This window comes from Dipodomys merriami, unplaced genomic scaffold, assembly GCF_024711535.1.
Source record: "Dipodomys merriami isolate MVZ:Mamm:240054 unplaced genomic scaffold, mDipMer1.0.p SCAF_110, whole genome shotgun sequence".
NCBI lineage: Eukaryota > Metazoa > Chordata > Mammalia > Rodentia > Heteromyidae > Dipodomys > Dipodomys merriami.
Genome location: NW_027202383.1, coordinates 2,151,989 through 2,168,237, shown reverse-complemented (window position 1 = coordinate 2,168,237; position 16,249 = coordinate 2,151,989). Strand labels below are relative to the sequence as shown.

At 53.8% G+C, this 16,249-nt stretch overlaps 1 protein-coding gene across 1 annotated transcript in view; it reads right to left on the bottom strand.

The window, feature by feature from the left end:
* Greb1 (growth regulating estrogen receptor binding 1) overlaps positions 1-16,249 on the bottom strand; it is an 81,519-nt gene that overhangs the window by 36,992 nt on the left and 28,278 nt on the right. The window contains exons 5-12 of the mRNA XM_070015209.1: positions 12,818-13,000; positions 11,721-11,864; positions 8,726-8,854; positions 5,631-5,744; positions 5,145-5,288; positions 3,688-3,870; positions 2,150-2,500; positions 315-443 (exon numbers count right to left, since the gene is read on the bottom strand). Coding sequence (XP_069871310.1) covers positions 315-443; positions 2,150-2,500; positions 3,688-3,870; positions 5,145-5,288; positions 5,631-5,744; positions 8,726-8,854; positions 11,721-11,864; positions 12,818-13,000 — 1,377 coding nt within the window. The remainder of the gene's footprint in view (positions 1-314; positions 444-2,149; positions 2,501-3,687; positions 3,871-5,144; positions 5,289-5,630; positions 5,745-8,725; positions 8,855-11,720; positions 11,865-12,817; positions 13,001-16,249) is intronic.

Here is a 16,249-nt window from a genome sequence, read left to right as displayed (position 1 = left end):
ACCACCAAAAAATGGGAAGTGGAACTGTGGCTCAAGCGGCAGAGTGCTAGTCTTGAGCCTAGGCTCTGAGTTCAAGCTCCAGTAATGGCACCCAAAAAAAAAAAAAAAAAGAGGGGAGGGAAGGGAAGGAAAACCTCAAAGCCCCCCACCCACGCCTGAAGAGCTGTGAAGCCCACGCAGAAGCAGCTGTCAGCCAGAAGCCATCAAGCAAGAGGTGGGACCCGCCCATCACCCGTGCGTAGCCGCAGCGGGTCCAGGCCACCTCCTGCTCTGCTGCCTTTTCAATGCACGCATGCAGTGTCCTGCAAACCCACCTGGGCAGAAGGTGCTGAAAAAGGCCCCCAGGGAATCCACTTGACCGGTCACCAGTTCATAATGGACCTCCCTCTGGTACTCCGCGGGGCTAAGCAGGCTCTCGGAGAGGATCCGGGCTTGGTATTTGCCTGGAAAGCAAGCAGCAGCTAGCTGTCCCTGAGGCCAATCCTCCACTCTGAGGTCAAGCTCGGGGCTTCTCTGCTCGCACTCAAGCCCTGCACCAATCCTGGCAAAGAGCAGGGGTTCCTGCGTGTTCAATGAGACAGCTTCCTACTTCGTCCAGTCCCCGTAGAAACACTGGGAGGGTGTGAGCAACTGAGAAGGGGAGATCATAGAGACTCCTCTTTCCTCCCAGATGACCTGTGAACCGGAACTGGTCATCCAGCACTCTACGTCCATCCCCTCCTCTGCCCGACCCACAAGTGGACTCACAGGCCTGTTGGGAAGTGACACGCATGAACCATGCCAACACACGGAAGAACTGCTCAGGCTCAGGGGACAAAAGCTCATCAAAAACAATTAATTTCATATCAAAGAATGCGGGAAAACATCCACGGCACGGCCCAGGAGAAGGAGCATTTCTTTTAGAGAAATAAAACTAGTACAAGCCAGGAACCACTGGCTCATGCCTGGAATCCTAGCTACTCATGAGGCTGAGAGCTGAGGATCCTGGTTCAAAGCCAACCTGAACAAGAAAGTCCATGAGACTCATCTCCAATTAACCACCAGAAAACCGGAAGTGGCGCTGTGGCTCAAGTGGTACCGTGCTCACCTTAAGCTGAAGAGCTCAGGGACAGTGCCCAGGCCCAGAGTTCAAGCCCCAGGACCAACAACAGCAACAGCAAAAAGCAGGATAAAAATGTACCACACTCATTAAAATAGTCCAAAAAAGCTGGGCGCTGGTAGCTCACACTTGCAATTCCTAGCTAGTCAGGAAGCTGAAATCTGAGGATCATGGTTCAAAGCCAGCCTGGACAGAAAAGTCCCTGAGACTTTTATCTGCAATGAGACCACCAAGAATCTAGCAATGGAGGTGTGACTTAATTGGGAGAACTCCAGCCCTGAGCTAACAACCCAAGTAAAAGTATAAGGCCCGAGTTCAAACCCCAGTACTAACACACACACACACGTGCATACACACACACACACACACCAGTCCAAAAAAGCGTGTGCACCTCCCCAGGTGTGAACCCTCATGCCAGGGACAGTTCCCAGCCCAGCCGAGCCCGGCCCAGCCCCAATGGCTGTTCATAGCAGGTTTTCAAGGGTTACTTTTTTTTGGGGGGGGGGCGGTCCTGGGGCCTGAACTCTCGGCCTGGGCGCTGTCCCTCAGCTCTTCAGCTCAAGGCTAGAGCTCTACCACTTGAGCCACAGCGCCACTTCCGACTTTTTTCTGTTTGCTTATGTGGTGCTGAGGAATCGAACCCAGGGCCTCAGGCATGCAAGGCAAGCGCTCTACCACTGAGCCACTTTCCCAGCCCCTCAAGGGTTACTTTTTGTGCTGACTTAGGTTGGCTTACTGTCACACAGCATGATCAGGGCCTTGTTTCTTATTTCCCTTCCATCTTTGGTGCGGAAGGCCAAGCCCGGTGCTGGGGGCCGGGTTCTGAGTCAGGTCTAGTCAGAAGTCAAGGCCGGGCCAGGTCCCTGGGGTGGGAACGGGAGCTGCTGACCCGGCCATGGAGATCAGGCATGTGACTCTACCAAAGTCCCTTACCTGGGGCCCACAGCTGCCCCCTGCCTGGCACCAAGGCCCACTGCAGGCTCGAAGCCTTCCTTCAAAGCCACCCGTTCTGGTTTCCTGCTAGCCAGGAGGCGGCCAGGGCTCACCTACCAGTCACAGCGATGCAGGAGTCGATGGTGGCGTTCCGGCAGGCGCAGATGATGACCACGTAGTTGGTCTTGGCCAGCTTGCCCTCGATGAGCAGCCGGAACATCTCGGCCAGGCCCTCGGCCAGGGAGGACGCGCACTCGATGACGTGCACGCTGTCATTGCAGGAGCTGGCGGCCAGGCCGGCGAGCCAGGGCAGCTGTGCCGAGGTGACCGGGGCCACCACGCCGGGGCCCGGGGCGTAGGGGGGCGGGGGCACCTGCTGATACTGGCGGATCTCCGTCAGGTGCGACTCCCGCCAGGAGCGCAGGAAGATCTGCTCCAGGTCCTCCATGAGCGGCACCTGGTCGGCCGCTGCAACACAAGCGCACAGGCATTGGTGTGTGTGTGTGCGCACGTGTGCACAACACCAAAGCTGTGGCCAACTAGGTTAACACAACCTACAACTAGAAGCCCCAGCATGAGCAAGGAAGCTGAGTAAGAGCACAAGACCTGAGTTCAAGTCCTAGTACAAGGCACAGCCACAACTGCACCATTCTAACAGAGACACACAGACACACAATCTCTATCCCTCCCTCCCTTCCTCCCTCCTTCCTCCTCCTCCTTTTGCTCCTCCTCCCCCTTCTCCACTTCATCCTTCTCCTCTTCCTCCTTCTCTCTCTCACGTCTCTTTCTCTCTCCCTCTCTGCTCTCTCAGTGGCTTGTTATTTTTTCATTTATTTTTATCGTCGCTAAGCAGTTGTACAAAGGATTTCAATTCAGCCTGTCAGTTTCCGAGGCCAACACATCTTGATCAGTGTCATCCCTTCCCTCCTTCTCCCTCATCTCTCCCAGCCCCACCACGACTTCCAACTTTTTGCTAATTAACTGGAGGTAAGAGTCTCTTGGATCTGTCTATCCTGGGCTTCAAACTTTGATCCTCAGATCTCAGCCTCCTGAGTAGCTAGGATGACAGGCTTAAGTCACTGACGCCCAGCTCCTCGGCTTTTCCACTCTAATCTGATGTTCCAGGAGCTGAGAGGCACCGCCAGCTTTGTATTTAGCATGCATCTTCCAAACCAGCTGTCCAGCGCTCACCAGCGGACCCTAGCTACCTCACCGTACGGCGCCCCATCCCTGAAATGCACTTTGTAAATTACCACCTGCACAGGTGGCGGGGCCAAAATGCATCTTTGTTACATAAACACGATTGGCAACAGCTATTTGAAGTGGTGATCACACTGGAATGGGACTGGCTTAGCTGCGTCAACTCATCCTTTAAACCTTCCCCTTGAGCCCACATTTCTTTCTAGAGCCAGCACCACCCCGCAGAGTTCCTCGCCAGACTTGACTTCACCCCACAAACAGCTTCCCCCGCCCTCCTCGTGCGGCCCCCTCCATCCAGGTGGTCAGTCTTCCACATGGCCACCTCCACTGTCAGCCACCAGCGTCCCTCCTCGCCACTCCAGCCACGGGGACAGGTGTGGGGGAGCCCACCTGTCTCCCCCTAGGGCTCCGGGGCTCCCTGGCTGGGGGCTGGGGGAGGGGGATGTGGGGCTCACCCAGCTGGACGAGGTAGTAGACGGTGAGCAGCAGCTGCATCTCTTCAGAGATGGGCTGGACGGAGGCGCCGTACTGCTCATAGGCCCTGGAGACGGACTGCGAGTTCTGGTAGCACGCGTGCAGCAGCGGGCTCACCACCACGTCATTCAGGTTCCCGCAGAGGTAAGGGAAGGTCCCATGACCTGCGGAGGAAGAAACACGGGGTCTCGGCAGCCAGCTTGGGCCTAGTTCTCCACATTGGCGGGGGGAGGGGGGCAGGTGAACTGGACTGGGAGGATCTCTTGGGAGCCCCTTTTCTGGGGAACCTCAGATGCACCTGCTCTGCACTCCTGGGACACAGCTGGCTGCAAGCTCTCTAATGAGAGCACTGGAGCTGGGGTCTTTGTTGTGGGGTTCAGTGCCCTTAGCTCACTAGGACGTGGGCTAGGGCTGCTCTAGGAGCCTCTGGCTTAGAACTGGGGGTGAGCCTGTCAATTCCCAGCTCTGCTAGGACCTTGCGCTGGAGGCCACAGCTGGCAGCAGCTGCCTATACATACTGATAAATACCATGTATCAAGATGGCAGCACCCTCCTCCTTTTATTTTTAATTTTTTATTGTTATTATAAAGATGAACACAGAGGGGTTACAGTTAAGGCAATGAGTACATTTTGGTTTGGACAATACACCCTACTTCTGGAATATGACACCCATTGGCTGGTGGTTGGGGGCAGGGGGATTCTTTGGGGAAAAAAGCGGCTCTTTTTTATTTTTTTATTTTTATTTTATTTATTTATTTTTTTTTTTTGTCGGCCGTGGGGCTTGAACTCTGGGCCTGGGCGCTGTCCCTCAGCTCTTCAGCTCAAGGCTAGCACTCTACCACTTGAGCTACAGCAACACTTCCGGTTTTCTGGTGGTTTATTGGAGATAGGAGTCTCACGGTCTCTCCTGCCCGGGCTGGCTTTGAACCTCGATCCTCAGATCTCAGCCTCCTGAGTAGCTAGGATTACAGGCATGAGCCACCAGGGCCCGGCTAAAAGTGGCTCTTTTTTAAAACACGGTAGACTATGCCAGGTGCCAGTGGCTCACGCCTGTTATCCTGGCTACTCAGGAGGCTGAGATCTGAGGATCAAAGTTCAAAGCCAGCCCGGGCAGGAAAATCCAAGAGACTCTTATCTCCAATGATCCACCCCAAAAAAGTGGGAAGCGGCACTGTGGCTCAAGTGGTAGAGCGTTCGCCGGGAGCGCCAATGCGCATGGGCAGAGTCTAGGCCTTGATTCAAGCCACAGAGCCAGCACAAAGACAAAAACAAACAGTGGATTGTTTCTGGCACTTTCTTGCCACAATCCCTGCCTCCACTGCCCACGCCTGACGGTGGCTGCTCGGGGGTGGACCAGACGTGTGGCCAGGCACGCGAGCGCCAGCCCCAAGCCAGCCCTGGCTGGACCCTCAACACGCTGCCCCGCCGCTCCGCTTGCCTTTAAAGATCACGGGCTTGGCCTTGCAGATTGTCAGCAGATTGTCCGGGACAGACACAGGCTCACCGGAGGCCACCACGGGCAGGGTCACGGACGCCGGCCCCCCCAGGCCGGCTGGGGCCACGCAGGACATGCCAGCGCCTTCTAGAAATACACCAAGAGCGTTAGGAAAACAGGTCACCCACAGCGTCTCCCCGGCCTCTGCCGACCCGCCGCAAACCTGCCACCGGCTGACCCCCACCGGACCCGTGAGCCACCAGTGACCCTAAGAAAGCCAGGTCCCCCCAAGGATGTGATCGCGTCCCTTACAAAACCCCACAGGAAGGCCAGAGGAGCTGCTCTTCCATCTTGCGAGCATCAAGAAACTTCCATTCCACAAGACCCTAGGCCTCGTGAGCCACTGAACCGGGAGCTCTGCCGTCAAGTCTTTGCAGACCTGCCCCGCGCTCCCGGCCTGAGGATGTGGGCGAGGCCCCAGCCACTTACCAGACTTAGCCCTGTGCCCGCCGCCCGGAGGGCAAGTGCCATCTGGAGCGGATGGTGATTCCGGAGACCACCCTTTGTGGCGCTTCTTGGGTGGCCCTGAGTTTGACAAGACACCTAGGCAAAATTCAGACCATAATTGACAAGACACCCAGGCAAAATTCAGACCATAATTAGGCTGCTAGTAGGAATGAGCTTCAATAAAATTCCCCCCCAATCTAGAAAAAACTTATTTGGCATTTTCTTTAAAAAAAAATTGTAGTCTTGCACCAGGCACCAGCGGCTCACGCCTGTAATCCTAGCTACTCAGGAGATCTGAGGATCAAGGTTCAAAGCCAGCCTAGGCAGGAAAGTCCGTGAGACTCTTATCTCCAATAAACCACTAGAAAACCAGAAGTGGCACTGTGGTTCAAGCAGCAGAGCGCTTGCCTTGAGCTGAAGAGTTCAGGGACAGTGCCCAGACCCAGAGTTCAAACCCTATGACTGAAAAAAAAATGTAGTCTTAAAATGAGTGTTTAAGTATCTAGTGAAATATCTAGGAAAAAAAGGAAACATCTTGCCAATCTTTATAAATGCTCCCCTCCAAAGATGTGCCGGTGTCTGACTTTTCTCTCTCTCAGCCTGAGGTTCATTAAGTCTTTCAAGTACAATGAAAAAGACCTACTCAAGTACAATGAAAAAGACTACTCAGGGAGTAGTAGTGCACACCTATAATCCCAGCTACTTTGGAGGTAGAGATAGGAAGATCATGGTCTGCGGCAAGCCTAGCCAAAAGCAAGAGACCCTAGCTGTAAAGTTTAAAGGGAACAGAGGTAGAATAGGGTTCCAGGGGTAGAACACTTGCCTAGCAGGTGGAATTCCCTGAGTTCAAAACCCAGAACCACCAAGAAAGGAAAAAAAAAACCCTACTTGTCAGGTGGTTGCAGCAGGAGTAAAAAGAATGTGGTGGAATATATATGCACATGTAGTACGGGCTCAGTACCTGGCAGTCAGCACTGTTACTTATCTGTATATGTGCATCTATATACACAGATGGGTTGAAGGAATTCTGTTGTTGTTTGGTGGGAGTTGTTTTATTTTTTATTTTTTTTCTGATTCTGAGGCTTGAACTCAGGGCCTGGGCACTGTCTCTGAGCAACTTTTACTCAAGGCTAACCCTCGCACCCTACTACTTGAGCCACAGTGCCATTTCCAGCTTTTTCTGTGATTTAATGAAGGTAAGAGTCTCACAGACTTTCCTGCTTTGGCTGGCTTCAAATCACAATCCTCAGATCTCAGTCTCCTGAGTAGTTAGGATGACAGGCGTGAGCCACTGGCACCAGGCTTGTCTTCATCTCCCGTTTTTTTGCTTCCTGGGGATGGATGTCCGTGCCTCACACCTTCTAGGCAGGTGCTCTTCTATCTACGCTATGCCTCCAGCCCTTTTGTCTGTTATTTCGTTGATAGAGTCTTGTTAACTTTGACTCTAGCTCCAGATTCTTCTGCCTCTGCATCTCAAGCATTTGGAATTACAGGTGTTCCCCCTCATGCAATAGGTATTTTTGTTGGTTTTTTCTTTGTTTGTTTGGCCTGTTTTTGTTCTGAACCTGAGGCTTGAACTCAAGGCCTGGGCACTGTCCCTCAGTTTTTTTGCTTAGGAATAGCACTCTACCACTTTGAGCCACAGCTCCACTTCTGGCTGTTTGGTGGTTAATTTGAGATAAAAAGCATTTCCTGGACTTTCTTGTCCGAGCTGACTTTGAACGGTGATCCTCAGATCTCAGCCTCTAGAGTAGCTAGGATTTCAGGCCTGAGCACTGGCACCTGGCTATAATTTGCATCTTTGAAGAGCTGGAAGAGGGAAAAAGTGCAATTCCAGAGTGCACTTCCAAAGTCTCACCACCTGGGGTAGTAATGATCCACCTGCGCTCCCTTCCCTAGCCCAACCTGGAACTTCAGATGGAAAGAGAACCAAAGCTGGATTCACCCCTGCTGTAGAATAACTCCTGCCCACTCTAGATAAAAGCATGCACACGACTCCATTCCCACTCCCTGCCACAGACTAGGGCTCAGCAAGCCCCTTTAATCCAGCCTAGACAGTGGCTCTACAGGCCGACTTTCCCAAGCCAGGGCCATGGGGCCCAGGCTGAGGGAGCGCCTGGTACCCTTCGTACCAATAGGGTGCAGGCTGGGTGCCCACAGATCTCGACTCAGGGTGAGCGCCACTGACAGCACGGGCTGCCTGTGCTCAGAGACTGGGCCGCCCGGAATCCAATACCCAAAGAAACAACCACAAGAAAAAGACAGGTCGGGCCAGCAGAGACAGAGTCCACAATAGAGACCTCGACCAGGACAAGGGAGTCCAGGGTTCTGTCTGGCAAATGTGTTTGCTCCCCGCACAGAGGCCTGCCTGGGCCAAAAAGATGTTCACCAACAGAGCAGACACAGCTCCCAGCGCCACCCTGAGGCCCAGCCCCGCCCTGAGGCCCTGCCTCCCTGCCCTCAGCCTCTTCCCTACCCCTGTCCAGCCGGATGGTTTCTTTTGCTCTCTTCTTTGGAATCCCAAGACTACAGCCATCCCCGTCCCTCCCTCCACCATCCTTTCTTCCCGCAGGCCTCTACTGACCACTTCCCCAAGCTACAATGCGGCAAGCAGCAGCTCCAGGGCTAACTGGACGGAGCAGCCTGTGAGACAGAGCAGCTGAGGCCGACAGCGGGTGCTGGCCCAGTGAGCACGGCCCCCGGGGGCTTCACCGCCCTCACCCGCGCCCCGCGGGGCTCGCAGCTCCCAGGGAGGACACAGGAGGCTGGGCCCAGGTCTCTGGCTAGCGAGAGGCAGAACGGGGCTTTAACTGTATCGGCTTCTGATGGCCGTGTTCTTTCTCATACCACAAGACCCTTTGTTTCTCTAAGCTTCCCTGCCCTCCTGAGCCCGGGCCATGAGCGGTCGCTGTCAGCAGCTGGTGGCATGTGGCCTGACCCATGGGGGGTCTCGGACACTGCCAGGATCCAGGCAGTGATTTGGGGCTCGAGGGCCCAAGCTGGCCCAGCCCAGTAGCCCCCCAGCTCCCTCCAGCCCAGGCCCAACCCCCGGGCCAGACCAGGCCAGGCCTGACTACCTAAGGCTGAGGGCCGAGGAAGGGCCAACAGGCTGTTCTTCACTGGCTGCTGGTGCTTGGGGGAGCCTTTGCCGTTGAAGACGGCTGGAGCTGCAGCTGCGGTCACCAAGGCTTGGTCACAGGCTGGCCCTGCAGGCAAAAAGCAGCAAGGAGCGGGTCAGTGCACCGCGGCTCTAAGCCAGGCGGAAGGAAACGGTTTCCATCTTTACAACTACCTCTGTATGCTTTGTGTGGGCCGGTCCTGCCTAGCCAGGGTCTCTCTCCCTCTCCCTCTCTCTCTCTCTCTCCACTGCCCCCCTCCCAGTACTGAGGCTTGAACTCAGGGCCTGGCCTGTCCCTTGATATTCTACCACTTGAGCTCCACTTCTGGCTTTTTTGGTGGTTAGTTGGAAATAAGGGGGACTTTCCTGCCCAGGCTAGCTTGGAACTTCAGCCCTCGGATTTCAGCCTCTTGAGTAGCTAGGAGTACAGGCGAGAGCCCTGCAGGCCACCTGACTCAGCCGCTGTCTCAGGCAGGAGTGTTGGTCTGTCGCGTGCCTTACTGACGCACCTGTCCACGCACGCGTGTGCACAAGCACACACACACACACGTCCGCTCGTATGCACACAAGCACACATGCATGAATGCATACACACATCTGTGCGCGCACACACACACAAACACACACGCACATCCATGCAGACTCCTGCCCATCCACAAACACACACGAGCACATGCACACACACCTTTGCCCACACGTCAGTGGGCACAGCCTGGTGAGCGAAGGACCAGGAAATGCAAGTGGCCGGGGCTCCCCAGTGACTCCTCCCTCCACGTGCAGCCTCTAGAGTTCAAGTTTGTATCAAACCACAGCCAAGGAAACCTTGGGTTTCCCCCCTGAGTCTGGGCTGCTCACAGGGCTGGCTCCCCAGATAACTCTCAGGGTAGCCACAGGTTCGGGTACCCTGTTTAAGTTGTCCAAGCCAAATGTAATGGCTTACATCTGTCATCCTAGCTACTTAGGAGGCAGAGATGAGGAAGATCTTGGTTGGAGGCCAGCCCTGACAAAAATGTCAGTGGGACCCCATCTCAACCAGTAAGCCAGACAGTGGTGGTGTATGCTTCTCTTCACAGCTACATGGGAGGCTGCAGGTAGGAGGACTGCAGGCTGAAGGCAGCCTCTGGTAAAAAAAAAAAAAAAAAAAAAAAAAATAGATTTTATCTGAAAAAGCAAAAAGCTAAAGGCATTGCTTAAGTAGTAGGGTGTGTTCCTAGAAGCACAAGGTCCGGAGTTCAAATCCCTAGGAAGGAAAAATAATAATAGACCGTCCAAGACAGTCAGGTAGAATGGCCTGGGGGGCTTGAGTCTGGAGCGACACCAACGCGTTTCTGTGGGTGCAGCAGGCTGGGGGTAGGAGGCAGGGAGTGGGGTCTGAAGCTGGCGGGCCGGTGTCTGAATTCCCGGCCCACTACCCACACGCTGCAGGAGCTGAGATGCGTACTGAGACTCGCCACGCCTCACTAAACAGGGCAGCTGGTGACCAGGACCCAGAGCCGCTGGGCAAGGTGCCAGGAAGACAGAGGAGCCGGTGCCCCGCGCAGGGCCGGGGAAAGAGCAGGCCCTGCAAGCATCCCACAGCACTGCCACACGCAGTTCTGACATCACCGGCAAGCTGGACACGCATGATCCGATCTCCCCCAGCATCATACATGGGCCAAGGGTGGTGGCTCAAGCCTGGAATCCTAGCGACTTAGGAGGCAGAGATGGGGGAGATCATGGTTCATGCATAGCCCAGGCATAAAACTTACAGAAAATGCAACTCAACCAATGGCTGGGCGCAGTGGTACCCCCATCTGTTACCCCAGCTTTGGGGGGAACACAATGGCTGGGTGTGTGGTGCACACCTGTCATCTCCAACAACACAGGGAAACAGAAGTAGAGGAGAGGGCTCTCAGTCCAGGCTGGCCTCAAAAGTCATAACCAGCCGGGCACCGATGGCTCATGCCTGTAATCCTAGCTCCTCAGGAAGCTGAGAGCTGTGGATCGCAGTTCAAAGCCAGCCTGGGCAGGAAAGTCCATGAGACTCTTAACTCCAAGGAACCACCAGAAAAAAGGAAGTAGCTCTGTGGCTCAAGTGGTAGAGCGCTCACCTTGAGCTGGAGAGCTGAGGGACAGCGCCCAGGCCCAGAGTTCAAGCCCCACGACCAACAAAATAAATAAGTAAGAGTTAGAGCAGCCTCAGGCCACCCGGCAGAGGTGGCGGTGCCTGACGCTAGCTGAGACACTCAGAGGGCAGAAGCCTGGCACTCCTCAATCCACCATGGCAGAGGTACCCGGAGCACGGGGCAGCGGCCCGTGGCACCCACCACGAGAGGGCATCGAGAGCCCCACCCATGTGAGGGACGGGCCAGGCAGGCGCAGAACCTCCCCACGGTGTCTGGGAGGGAGGTGGACAAGATGGTCAGCCATCTTCCAGAGTCTTCCACAAGGCTGGAGTCTCTGGATAACAGCCACCCTGTTGGGCAGGTCTACTCTGCGTGGCAAGTATGTGACACAGAAAGCGTACGGCACGGACTCTGCTCCCGCCGCTCCCGACCTGGGAGGCCCAGGCTCAGCCTCCTGAGCCTCAGTTTCCATCACTGGTCTTGTTAGGCTGCAGTGAGGTACTGGGTGGGGAGGGAGGGCGCAACACCAGCGCACAATGAACGGCTCCAAGCTAGGCAGTCTTCTCTGCCCTCCTAGAAATCCAGTTCAAACACTGACTTAGCACCTACTACCTACTGAGCTATAAAACCTGGGGGGAGAGGGCGTGGCGCTAAGGGTGAGGGTCACTGTTGAAGGGTTGCATTTCCTATCAGACAGAGGACAGGGAAGCCTTCCAAAGGAACAACACAAATTCCCAACGCCAAGTTCACAATGACCGCCAGTGAGGGGAAAGCTAATGCTGTCCGCCGGACCGGCCGGGGCCCGCCAGGTCCGTGGCCGCAGCCTGGGGCGCCTCTGCATCACCTCACCTGCCTGCTGCGCTCCCACGGGGAGGCCGGAGGTCGCCCCCAGCACAGGCTCGCTGGGCAAGGCAGCCGCGGGCCCCGCGCTCTCCAGAGGCAGGAAGGGGGAGCTGGAGCACGTGCTGGCCGAGTTCTGCCGACTTCGGAACTCTAAGAGGACAAGAAGCACAAGGGAAGACAGTGAGCTTCGGACTAGAATTTGTTCTCCAGGAAAACAGAACACATGCACAGCTATAAAAGACGCTGCATCCACGAATGCCCAGGGCAGGGGTCCAAAGCTTCGCAGTGGCCCTGGGCCACCAGGTCAGATTTGAAAAGCAGCATACACAGGTGTAGGACAAGAGATATTATGAGCTGATACAGGTGGCTTACACCTGTAATCCTAGCTGCTCAGGAAGCAGACATCTGTGGATCACAGTTTGAAGCCAGCCAGGTAGAAAAATCCATGCGCGCGCGCGCACACACACACACACACACACACACACACACACACACACACACACACACACACACACACACACACTAGATTATGCAAATGAGCCTTGAAAATCCAAAGTACAAATATAACCAGTCCCCTCCTCCATCACTAAGCCGGTTACTTTCTCAGGGGCCAACAATGCAGATCTGGTCTTTCTGGTCAGAATTTGAAGCAGTTCCGAGCTGCAGGGGGCGGAGCCTGTTTCAGGCCAATCCTGGGTCAGGCACCTTTGGGACCTGTACTCTCCGGCCTGGGACATCCCACACATGCACTACAGGGCCTTTCCTGACATCCCTAGTTCTAATGCCTAGGTTCTGGGAGCACACGCCAGCCACGATAATCAACTATCACCCCCGGGGACAAAACTGCTGCTCCAAATATCTGCTGCGAAGAATCACAGCACAGTGTGGCCTTCTGTCAACTCTTAAATGTCCCATCCACCTTGTCTGTCGCTAGAATAAACACAGTGGGCCATCACAGTCACGTGGGCCTGCCTTCCAGCTGCGATCTGTCATGGGACAGGAGAAGGGGGGGCGTCTCCCCAGCCTCTCACCATCCCACCGTGGCCCACGGAGGGAGGGCACTTCCCGCATCCGCCCTCCCCCGCCAGGGCCCAGCCTCTCACCTGAGCCTTTCCAGCAAATCAGAGGGCCTTTGGTCAGAGCCCCTTGGGCGTTGCGGACCAGGTAATACTTCAGGTGCTTCTGCTTCTTGGGCTGGGTGGTCAGTTTCAGGTTGATGTGGTTGGAGAATTCGGTGAAGTAGCAGAAGCCTTTCTTTCCACAGCCAACACAGTTCCCAGAAAAACCTGGAGGAGGAAGCGAAGTGTGAACCTCCTCCTCCTCCTCCTCCTCCTCCTCCTCCTCCTCCTCCTCCTCCTCCTCCTCCTCCTCCTCCTCCTCCTCCTCCTCCTCCTCCTCCTCCTCCTCCTCCTCCTCCTCCTCCTCCTCCTCCAACAAAACATCCAACATGGCAGAGACATGGAGAAAAAAGGAACCCTACAACACTGTTGGTAGGACTGTAAACTACGACAACCACTCTGGACAGCAGTCTTAAGGTTCCTCAAAAAACTAAACCTAGACCTTCCCTACAACCCAGCCATACCACCCCTTGGCCTCTACCCTGAATACCTTGAGCCAGCATACAATAAGGACACCTGCACATGTTCATGCAGCATTATTCACCACAGCCAAGATACAGAAACAACCCAGATGCCCCACAATAGATGAATGGATCCAAAAAATGTGGTATCTATACACAATGGAATTTTACACAGCCATTAAAAAGAATAAAATAATGTCGTTTGCTGGGAAATGGATGGAACTAGAACAGATCCTGTTAAGTGAGGTAAGCCAGGTTCAGAGACAAACCGCACATGTTCTCTCTGATACGCAGAAGTCAGACCTAAAATACACTGGCATAGGATAAATTATACAAGATTCCGGTCACTCACACACCATGAGACCAAAAGAAGAAACTCTTAGGAGAGAAACACAAAGGCACCATGCCTAAGTGTCTCTTCATATTTATATAAAATAACATATATAGTGAAATGAACTCCAAGATATGGAAACAAGAGACCTCTCTTTTTCTTTTTTTCAGTTTTTAGTTTTTGATGATTCTGTCTTCTTTACCTTATGGTGTATTCACATGTATATACATTCATATACATAGGGTGTATTCAAGTGCACAACTTCAGAAGGGGTGGGGAAAGGTAGAGAACTCGAGGGGAAAAGGGTGAAAATTTACAGCATTGGAGCTCACTGGACACTGATGAAAGTGAACTATTCAACTCGTGGGTGGAGGCGGGAGGGAGGGACTGGGAGAGAGGGAAGGAAGACACGGAATGAAAGGAAATGTACTCATTACCTGACTCATGCCATTGTAATCCCTCTGTACATCACCTCTATAATAACAATAAAGTAAATCAATAACTAAAACATACTTGAATCATATAAAAACCAAAAAAAATTAAAAATACCCAACATGCACTCTTCACCCTCACCCAGAGGATCTGGAGGTAGGAAAACGATGATGATGATACAGGGCAGCGAAGAGTCCTGGCATGCTAGACTGGCCGAGGAGGTTAAGACAGATGGGCCAGGAAGATTCAATCCTGGGAACGGGCCAGGCAAGCTGGGAGTTTGACTTGCTCACTGGCATATTTAAAAGCCCATATGTCTGCCAGGATCTGGTAGCTCATGTCTATAATCCTGGCTATTCAGAGGGCTGAGATCTGAAGATTGTAGCTCAAAGCCAGCCTGGGCAGGAATGTCTGTGAGACTCTTATCTCCTAATTAGCCAGCAAAAAAGCTAGAAGTGGAGTTGTGACTCGAGTGGTAGAACACCAGCTTTGAATGAAAAAGCTGAGTTCAGTCCCTGAGTTCAAGCCCTAGTACAGCCACATAAACGAATACATGCATTCATGCATACGTACATACATACTACATACATATATACATACATACATACAACTCATGCACAAAGTATACTTTAAAGAGTCTGAACTATCCCACTCAGCTGCCCACAGGGATGGAATACCAGGACTGACTTCCCATGCCCCTGTTTCCTTGGCCCTGCCTGGCTGGTGAGAATGTTAAAGCAAATAGATGGGTGAGTCAAGGCACGTGGGGAGAGGTGTGGAGAGTCCTAAAGGCCATCCTGCAGTCAGGTTGATCGCAGGAGTTGCTGAAAAGAATCGAGAGCTCCAAAAGGCACAGCGGGGACCAAAAGTGCTCCGAGGCACTCGGCCGCCAGCGGTGCAGGGACACGCGGGAGAGTGTGGCTGGTTTGGGAGTGGGGACGCGGCAGGAAAGCGTGGCTGGTTTGGGAGTGGGGATGCGGCGGGAGAGCATGGCTGGTTTGGGTCAGTGTCCTTCCTCCAGGCTTCCTCCAGTGTCCTTCCTGCCAGGAGCTGACCCACCAGCTCTCGGCGAGTCACCTGGAGCATGCTGACATCTACACATCCTTCTATGAACTAGTCAGCGTGCCATGTGTATGTGCATTAAAGGATGCTTCCACACCGCAAAGGCCCCGCACATTGCAGTGGCCATTAATGAAGAGCAACGTGATGCTTTCGGCTTCTCTGACAACGGAAGCTCATCGCCCTTGCAAGAAGCAGGATGTGTTTTCTTTTTGAAGCTTACAGATAATGGAGATGAATTACTAGACACACACACACACACACACACACACACACACACACACACACACACACACACACACACACACACACACACACACACACACACACACACACACCCTAAAAGAAAACAAAATCCTGAAACCCCACACTTGGCTCATAACCTTTCCACTTCCTCAGACAAAACCCATCCGTGCACTCAGAGCCAGTAAAACAAGACCCCTGAAGGCACTGCTTCCTCCGTGATATTCTACAGCCTGGGTTTTATAGATCACTAAAAAGCACAGAATCCGGCCACTGCGGGGTCTCAGGGACCACCTTGTCCTGTGCAGCCATGTGGGGGCGGGGAGAGAGGGGGGAACTAATTGCAGGAAACCTAAACAGTGCTAGGTCTACAGGAGGAGGGCATAAAGTTATTTTCAAAGGAGAAAGCACCGGTTATTACCAGCCAGCCCTTGTTACCATTCCGGATGGCTTTTTGCAAGCAATTAACAAATCTCCTACTTCCTGGGCACTGGCCTGCCTAGGGAGGAGCGGATCGGCATTTCGTCCTTAGAGACCAGCGAGGAAGGCGCTGGAGCCTCCTAGGTTTACCTGATTTACTACCCTGGCAATTCCCTGTCAAACGGGTGGAATTCAGACAAAGCCGCCGGCCACACAGATCAAACACTCCCGGGACCCTTACCACCAGCACTGGTTAAGCAAGCCCAGCTCAAGATCCAATGACTCCACAGCTTCCTGCAGACAGTAAGTGTTCCAGGTGCCAGTGGCTCACACGGGTAATCTCAGCTACTCAGGAGGCTGAGAACTAGAATCGCAGTTCAAAGCCAGCTCAGGGAGAAAAGTCCATGAGACTCTTTTCTCCAGTAAAGCAGTAAAAAGCCAGAAGTGGGGCTGTGTCTCAGGTGGTAGAGT